We start from the raw sequence: 9,265 nt of genomic DNA, 5'->3' as shown, positions 1-9,265 counted from the left end.
AGCTGTTTGCTGCTGAGCGGATAGTGTACAGCGAGTTTTTCATGATTAGCAACAAGCAAGTCAAGACCAAGTTCAGTTTCAGTGTTTATTGACTCAATTTTAAATGAGCAGATTGGTGATCATTTAGAACATCCTGTTCCTCGAAACTGACAAATAAAAAAAAAAGCAAAGCCTGCAGAATACCTATTAAAGCTTTTATTCAATTCAATTCTGTACAACATTATTGAGAAGAATCCAACAAATCCCACATGAGCAAGCTCTTGGCGACAATGGGAAGGAAAAATTCCCTTTTAACTGGAAGAAACCTCCGACAGAACCAGACTCAGAGGTGGGCGGCCGTCTGCCTCGACCGGTTGGAAGTGAGAGGAGAGCAGAAAGAGACAAGAACAGCATAGAGATCCAAAACATGAACTGTTGGTGGAGCCGACAATCACAGAGCAGAGACATGCAGCTCCATGACGGGACATCTGGAAAACAAGAACAGAAACTACGCGAGCGAGGGAACTGAATGGAGAGACAACAGACAAAAGCTCAAATTGGAGAAAGATAAGAACAGAATTTCAAACTCCTGAGATTTTTGGGTCATTCTACCTCCTATTTATCTTGATAGAAATGTTGTAATTGCTAGTTTTACAGAACACAAAGTACTTCCATGCTGTACACGGCCACCAGCACCATTCCTGTTCTGCCAAATCCAAAGACTGCTCTGGTGAAACACCTGATCCTGATATGCAGAGATTACTCCTTCACTAGGTTACCTGTCTTTCTTTTTTAGTTGCCTTCCTCCGTTGCTTCTTTAGCTGCCTCCTTTCCTTTACTAACCTCTGTTTCTTGCTGTCTTCTGGTTTGACTACCTCTTTACCTTCTGCTTACCTTTTCATCAATACTCCAAATCTATCAACACCATACTGGTGGATAACGTCTCCTAGTTTCTCTAATTTAGCCTCCGCTGTTCCTTTCAATCTCTAACAATCCTACTAAATCTGTATTCACTGACTGCCACACCTTACTCCTATCTGCTTTGGGCCACCTAACTCCAGGTGTACAATCACAACTCCTCTCACTACCCCACTGGGCCTCATTCACACCCCTCTCTTCAGTACCATTTGACTGTTGAATTTTTTTACAATTTAGAATTGACAATTAACCTAATGGGGAGGGGTTTTTTTTGGACTGTGGGAAAAACCGGAGTGCCCGGAGAAAACCCAGAGATGAACATTGAAACTGGACACAGAAAGGCCCCAGTCGACCAGCAGGTCCATACCAGGTACCTTCTCGCTGTACCCTGACCTACCACACCCTAAAGACAAAATGCCTTGGATGCCTTATACTTCTTACTTACCCTACATAACAATAACGTACAGGACCAAACTGAAATACGTGACCCGAAAACCAAATTACAAACCTAAAAAGTGCAAGTGGACTGTGCACTTTTTACAATATAGTGTTGCCAATTAACCTAATGTTTTGTTTTTTTGTACTGGGAAAACCGGAGCTCCCGGAGAAAACCGATGCAGACACTAGGAGAGCACGCCTACTAAACTAAACTAAAATATATAACCCTAAAAATATATCAAACTAATTCTACATTTTGTGACCCGTCTAGTTGTCGCGGGTCGAGGGACAGCTGAAGGTTTTCTTCATCCAAGAGAAGAAGCGTTTGAAGCAGTTCTTCTTCTTCTTCTTCTTCTCTACCTTCTCAGTCTCCTTCTCAAGTACCTCCTCTTCCTCCTCCTCTTCCTCCTCCTCCTCCTCCTTTACCTCCTCCACCTCCTCCTCCTCCTCCTTTACCTTCTTCTTCTTCTTCTCCTCCTCCTTTTACCTTCTCCTCCTCCTCTTGCTGTACCTTCTTCTTCTTCTGCCCCTTCACCTCCTTACCCTTCCTTACCTTTTCTTTTTCCTTCCCTTTCTCCATCTTCTTGGTCCCCTTTTTGCCTGAGAATAAAAAGACATTAAAACATAAAGCATCTTTCAAAGAACAACAAAAGACATAAAGAAATGAACAATAAAAGTGGACTTTCGGTTTCTTACCTTTTGTGCTGGACTCATCAGAAATCAAATCTCCGTAGTCGTTTTCAGTGACTTCCACTGAGGACTTGTTGATCAGCTCAGCCTGTAAACTAAACACACAAACATGTTTGTTTATTAAGACTGTTGTTGCCATGAAAACTAAAAACAATCCTGTAAACTTCACACAGAGAGGAACACATAATCCCAAAGCTGTTCTCCTGCAGCCAAACTCAACTATCTCTTCATCTGTCTGAGAAACGAGTCATGACCAAGAACGTCATCTTACCTGACTGCCGTCTCCTCATCTTCCATCATGTCGTCGGGGTCAGAAAGCTCAATAACGATCTCCTTTGGTGGGATTGTTGGAGATGGTCTATGAGGTTTTTGTGGGATGACCTCCATCCAAGCACTGCCTCCATTTTGAAAACTGAACACAGAAACACACGGTCGGTGTATTAAGACTTTTGTTGCCATTAAATCTTAAAAGGATCCTGTGAACTTCACACAGAGAGGAACACATCCTCTCAAAGCTGCTTCCACTGCAACAGAACTAAACTATCTCCTCATCTGTCTGAGGAACAAGTCATGAGAACATCATCTTACCTGACTGGTTTCCTCTCATTTTCCAACCACGGCGTGTTTGTAGGAGCAGCAGGTGCCACCATGAAAACACCTCTTTGGATGGTTGGAGTTGGAATATGTTGTTCCTGGTGGATGTTGGTGGTGTCACCTTTTATCCAAGCAGTGGTCTTGTGATGAAAACTAAACACACACACATACATAGTTTGTGTATTATGAGTGTTGTTGTCATGACATCTTAAAAGAGTCCTGTAATTGTGACCCAGACAGGAACACATCCTCCCTCCCTCCTTCCATTGCTGCCAAACTCTACCATTTCCTCATCTGTCTGAGAGAGAAGTCATGACTGAGTAGGTCATCTTACCGGACTGGTTTCCTCTTATTTTCCAACCACGGCGTGTTCGTAGGAGCAGCAGGAGCAACCATGAAAACACCTCTTTGGATGGTTGGAGTTGGAATATGTTGTTCCTGGTGGATGTTGGTGGTGTCACCTTTCATCCAAGCAGTGGGCTGAAAACTAAACACACACATACACACATATAGTTGGTGTATTATGACTGTTGTTGTCATGAAATCTTCAAAGAATCCTGTAATTGTGACCCAGTGAGGAACACATCCTCCCAAAGCTGCTCTCACTGCAGCTAAACTCAACCGTTGCTTCATCTGTCTGAGAAACGAGTCATGATGAGAACATCATCTTACCCGACTGGTTCCTCGTCTTCCAGCAGCACCGTGTTCCTGACGTCACTTTCCACGTTGTATGTCTGCGGGCTGTCGACGGCCGATACAGGATCCAGTATGATCACACTGGAGAGCAGCTGGGTGGAAGTTGGACTGACACTTCCATTTGTCTCTCGAACTGTCTTTTTCTTTTTAAACGTATTATTTTTCTTGTCCTCCTTGTTGTTGCTACTGAAAGAGAAAATCTTACGGTTACACTGATGGCCAGGAAACACCAGTCACTAACGCATCAAGCAAAGTATGAAAATCAATCGCTGATCAAATTCTAAATTGATCCTGACTGTTGTCTGGTAACTTGTGCTCGAAGCGCACTTACTGACAACGGAGGGAAGTAACTAGTAAGTTCTAGTAGTCGACCGATCACCGGAGACGATATTTAGCATTTTTACATTACTTGAGTTGAAAACAACTACACTCGTTACGTGACTGTAAAGAAAAGTGCAATAAAAGCCCAAAGTTAAGATATCAATGGAGAAACCACAAGAACATCTTAAAATAATGTATCAAACATTCTGCTGGTGATTCAATAAAGGATTTCTTTGTTTTTACAATAAATACCCCAAATTGAAACATGCGCTCATAATAAGATTACAGTGACGGCATTTATTTATTTAAAGTCCTTTGAATTAAGTTTTTGTTTGGATTTGTTATTCCAAATTTTGACAAAGATTTGTATTATTACTGTAAGTGTATCAGTTTCACATATCTGTTTATCGGTGATCTTGATCACCAATAATCGGCCCTGAAAAAGTCATATCGGTCGACCCCGAGTAAGTTCTTCACTGAAGAGCATTTTCAAGGAGTATTTATTTTTTGTGCTACTTCATATTTGTATTTAAATACATTTCAGAGGGACTTACTGTACATTCAACACTATTACCTTTATTTGAAAGATTGAAAAACGATTGGACACAGTGGATAATAGAACTATCCGGCGAATGAGATTTAAGACAAAACAAAACTATCTGATTAAGATTAAAACTCGATTTTCACAACAGGGAGTTTTTATGGGATACATGTGGTCAACTTTATAATAAGGGTCGCAAAGAGCATTAATAAAAGCTCCAATTATGGTTAAATAATGCCTACATGATATCCACAACATTTTAAAGAATAGAAGTGAAGGAACGTCTGCGTGAAGTTAAAGAAACAAGCAAACCTAACGGAGTGTGACCACTGATTTAAAACTTGAAGCCAAACTGAACTCCTGATTTGGAGGATGGACCGCTACAATCATCATCCTCAAACAAACATTCATAAGAAAACAACAAAGTTTTCTCGACATGAAATGACACAGTTATGAACATCAAAGCATCCATGTTATTGAACATCTTTAACAGCCATGTACTAATATCAGTTCTTACCCAAATCAACATGAAGACCCTTAATACATGTTAACAAGATGCATGTTAACGGTTACTTAATTATTATTACTCTATTAATTAACTGTTATTTAAGAGCATCTTCATACACATGAAATAAAGTATGAATTAAAACCTTAGTTACTGTAACATGAACACCATTAGTAAATGATTATTAAACATGAATTCATTGTTAATTAATACTTATTACTCCCTTAACTAATACTATTTATTGCATCCTTTTTGAAAAGTGTTTGTGGTGCTTTGATTGAACACTTCTTCCACCTCTACTTACTGAGAGCGGTGGAAGTCCTCCGTGATGAACGGGTGAGTGAGGACTTGACTGGGACTGATCCTCTCGGTCACGTCTACTCTCAGCGTGGCCTTCAGGAGCTCGATGCATCGTTCGGCATCTTCAGACACGACGTCTTCTTCCTTCTCCAGACACACCTAGTTTAGGAAGAAATCACCATCGGTTAAGTCACCCTTATGAGTCCTGAGAAAACAGTCATAAATAATAACAATGAAAGTGAGAGGAAGAAACCTGCGTGCTTACCTTTTTCAGATCATCCAGAGTTTGAAAGCGGCTTCTCTCCTCTACATTTGTAAATCCCCAATAATCCACATGGGTCTAAAACAAGATTCAAGTTACTCTTTATATACATGAATGATCAACTGTTAAATGTTGGGGAGTGGCGTCTCCGTTATTAGAGACACTGGTAAAGATGAAAAGATAGAGGTTTATCGTGCCGTACCTTGAGCCTCCAGGTTTTGGACTTAATCCTGTTGAAATAATTCTTTGTGTGCTTCCCTTTGTCCAGAACGTGGTCGGCTGGCTGCCCCAGGAGTTCAACGATCTCTCGTAGCTGCAGATGAAACAAAGCCATGCAACTTTAACCTTTTTGTCTGTCTGATAATGCCAATCGGTCCTGTTGCTGCCAACATACAAAGTTATTTACGCCTGTAAACATCATGTGGAAGACAACAAAGTGGACAAAGAGTCCAACTGGAGTAAATGACTTACTGCAAGATATTCATGGTCATCTTCTTGAAAGAGTAGACAGCCAAGGATCATGGCGGCCATGACACAGCCCAGTGAAAACATATCAATGGCCTCAGAAAAGGGCAGGCCCAGGAGGATTTCTGGAGATCTGATTGTGAAAGAAAACATCACAGAGTGAGGGACATTGTCATATTTTAAGTATTCAAAGTGCATCAGTGTTCCTGTAGACCTTACCTAAAACCAAGTGTTTGCAGAGTCCTGCCCTTGGTAGCTTTAGATGTGGGAATGGCCTGGCCAAAGTTTGTGAGTTTCACTTTGAAGGGCCGTCTTTGATGACGCACCAGCATGATGTTTTCCGTATTTACATCGGTGTGGATCACGTCGATGCTCTTCAGCGCCTCTAATGCTGCGGCCATCTGCAAGAACCAGATCGTAAATACAACTCAGAGACTGCAGGGTGGTTTAAAAGTGTTCGTTGCTCGGCTTTCTGTCGGATGGTGCTGTATTCATACCTGCTGGACGATGGTCCTGATGTCACCCAGGAGCAGAGGGCCACCGCTGGGCATCGCCAGGAACTTGTGGAGGCTGATATCCAGCGCCTCGAACACCAGCACTATCCCACAAGTCAAGTTTAAAACACCATAAAACTTGACTATATTATGCTGGTCGAGGTTGTGGCGCTTCAAGACTTTCATCATAGAAATCTGGAGACATGGTAAGTTTGACAGAATTAGATTTTTACTGATAATTCACATGGTCAGGGTCGGACAGTATTGAAAGAAAGACTGTTACACTGTGCTTCAGACTCACTACAGAAATCTTTACATTTCTAATTTTATATATATATATATATACACACACACACACACACACATATATATACACACACATATATATATATATTTTAATAGTTTAAAAAAAAGAATGTCTTGTCTAATAGCTAACTAATGAGATTTGCCTTTTTGCACTCGTGTTATTATATATAACTAACTCCATTCTCGCCACTTACTGCCCCTCTGACTAAACAATATCTTTCACACCCTGACATCAAAATGAACAGAGTCCTACCTCTTCTCTGGTGTTGTCGTCCTCCCAGCTGGGGACCTTCAGGTCCTCGTTGCGTTCGGTGATCTTGTTCCAACACTTCATCACCTTTCCAAAGTCTCCTTCATACACAGTCTGCAGCAACTCGTATTCGGGGGGGAGTCCGATGGGGGTCTCTTCATCGTCGGAGAACGAGCGTGACTTGTATTTGCTGGTGGTCATGTTTGTTTCTGTTTCCGAAAAAGAAAAGAGAAGAACAATGTTAAAATATTGTTCTCTATCCAAATGTGTACACAGCAGTGAGCAGATTCTTCACAGGACTGATGACTTCTGTGACATCATAGTTCCGGAGCGCTCTGATGTCACAACTGATGGTTCCACTCAGTTCAAAAGGCAACATTCTCTCACCGGTGTTGATATTTGAATAAAGGTCATTGAAGAATAGACTCTGAAGCATTCAGCAATAACTGCTTTCACTTTAATTCAATTGTATGAGGCTCCACACTAAAAGGGTGTGAGCATACAGATTTATAAAACCACGTGCAGTCACACCTGCTTCAATGGTTGCTATGTAACACAGTCCACCTGCAAACTGCATATTTACTGACTTAGTGTGTTCATGTCATTTATTTATAACTACTAAATCCTTCTGTGCGTGCTGTATTCATTACAACGTGGTGCAACAGACATGCATTGGTTCAGTGGGAGCTTGTGCATTTTACTCTGGTCCCGGGAAGACATCCGACTCTAGTCCCGGGAAGACATCCGACTCTGGTCCCGGGAAGACATCCGACTCTGGTCCCGGGAAGACATCCGACTCTGGCCCCGGGAAGACATCCGACTCTGGCCCCGGGAAGACATCCGACTCTGGTCCCGGGAAGACATCCGACTCTAGTCCCGGGAAGACATCCGACTCTGGCCCCGGAAAGACATCCGACTCTGGCCCTGGGAAGACATCCGACTCTGGCCCCGGGAAGACATCCGACTCTGGCCCCGGGAAGACATCTGACTCTGGTCCCGGGAAGACATCTGACCCTGGCCTCTAGAGCACTAACTACACTACATTTATTACAGGTAACATTATCATTAAGAGAGGCAGGGTCGTAACTAAACATGCAGGAAACTAAGCAGGAAAAACCAGAAGAGGTGGAGGGAGAGAGGGAAGACATTGCTAACTGCTAAGCTAGCAGTACCAAAACACCAAGTTAGTGAACGTTGGTCAAAGATTTAACAGTAGAATTGTTCAAGAGCAAGCGTGAGTTTTAACATGAGATTAGAAGAAGTGTAGAGAGAGTTAAGATATGTGTAATTCAGGAAGAGAAGCTGAAATAGCAGAGAGAAGTAACACTAGTCACAAGTGATGCAATACGCTCACCGTGACGTCAGACGAGAGGTCTCCTCTCAGGACCACTGTCTCAGTACCATTATAGAGCCATCAGGTGATGAAGGAGAGAGTTTACATATATAGAGGGAATACAAGATTCCAGGACCTTTTCTCTCACTTGTGTTTTTACTTTCACATTGTTTTTCAAAAAATAACAGTGAATACAGAGAGTTGTTTGACATGTTTGAACTCAAATCAAAGAACTCCATAACATTTGCAGGAGCTATCAATCTTTCAAATTTGAAGCTGTGCTAAAAGTATTACGGCTTTATAAACAAAAAATAACTCCTCATTTCCAATTAGAAAGTCTCTGCTCCTGTTTTCTTATCACCAAATCAAACTCTGTTCACTGGAGGAAACCAGAACAAGCGGATAGGATTTGTGGGAAATGTGGTATTCACAATAAAAGTTTTGAATTAAATGATGTGATGACATAGTACTGTCTGTTAAATTATTTGTATAAACATGTCAAGTTGTCAGAGACGTCACTTTGTTTGTGTGCATACAGTAGGTCCATGTTGTTTCTACATTATAGTCACGAATGTGTCGTATCTTTCTAGAACAGACAGCCTATGAGCTGCATTGTAATGTTTAACAATGGTTTTTCAATAAATCAATTTCAATCAATCAATAAAAAAAGATTACAACTAAAGTATTCCTGCAATTTTTTTAAATTTCGAAATATTATGAAAAAAACTCACTTAAAACGCAGCGTAATTTTTAAGAAAATCCACCACAAAATCAAGCATTTTTGATCATAACAATCACACCTGACTGCCTGATACCAAAAGGAACGCCTTCCCAAATAAAATTGGCTCAGGACCAACAAGTTTAAAAAGGATGGCTTCAAAGGAAGGAAATTCATTACAAGGCAGCTGAACGCATTTAAGGCGGGTACTAAAAACACTCACCAGGCCACCACCTCTGCCACAATTCCTAGGTTTGCTAAAACACTTATAGTGAGGGGGGCACTGTTCAACAAGCTGGCAGTGATTCTAAAAGTTTAACCAAGACTCAGTTAAAAGCATAAAATCTAAATTGTTTGAAAATATAAAATCATTTCGAATAAAGGTTTTGTTATTAAGAGACCTGACAATAAAAAGAGCCATTTTAAGTACAGTGGCTGGATGCAGGAGTTGGAGC

The 9,265-nt window shown here is 41.3% G+C and overlaps 1 protein-coding gene across 1 annotated transcript; it reads right to left on the bottom strand.

Moving 5' to 3' along the window:
* Positions 1–4,956: 4,956 nt before the first annotated feature.
* On the bottom strand, positions 4,957–6,260 carry LOC138626192 (homeodomain-interacting protein kinase 2-like). Its single transcript, XM_069707682.1, has 6 exons — positions 6,207–6,260; positions 5,929–6,110; positions 5,716–5,842; positions 5,447–5,557; positions 5,248–5,322; positions 4,957–5,141 (listed from the first exon to the last, which is right to left on the bottom strand). The coding sequence occupies exons 1-6, from the start codon at positions 6,258–6,260 to the stop codon at positions 4,983–4,985; spliced, it is 708 nt and encodes a 235-aa protein (XP_069563783.1). The 3' UTR covers positions 4,957–4,982.
* Between the last annotated feature and the right edge of the window lie 3,005 nt (positions 6,261–9,265).

Source organism: Brachyistius frenatus, unplaced genomic scaffold (assembly GCF_029030835.1).
Source record: "Brachyistius frenatus isolate BFR_SWC_R1_liver_20210118 unplaced genomic scaffold, ASM2903083v1 Contig_71, whole genome shotgun sequence".
Classification (NCBI taxonomy): Eukaryota; Metazoa; Chordata; class Actinopteri; family Embiotocidae; genus Brachyistius; species Brachyistius frenatus.
The sequence above is the reverse complement of the archived record's forward strand: the minus strand, read 5'-3'. Positions and strand labels throughout refer to the sequence as shown.

Excerpts from the sequence above, each read along its gene's own strand:
- LOC138626192 (XM_069707682.1), bottom strand. The coding sequence starts at position 6,260 with ATGCCCAGCGGTGGCCCTCTGCTCCTGGGTGACATCAGGACCATCGTC. Across the intron at positions 5,843-5,928 it reads CTGCAAACACTTGGTTTTAG|ATCTCCAGAAATCCTCCTGG; the intron begins GTAAGGTCTACA and ends TTTCACAATCAG. Across the intron at positions 5,558-5,715 it reads ATGACCATGAATATCTTGCA|CTACGAGAGATCGTTGAACT; the intron begins GTAAGTCATTTA and ends TTTCATCTGCAG.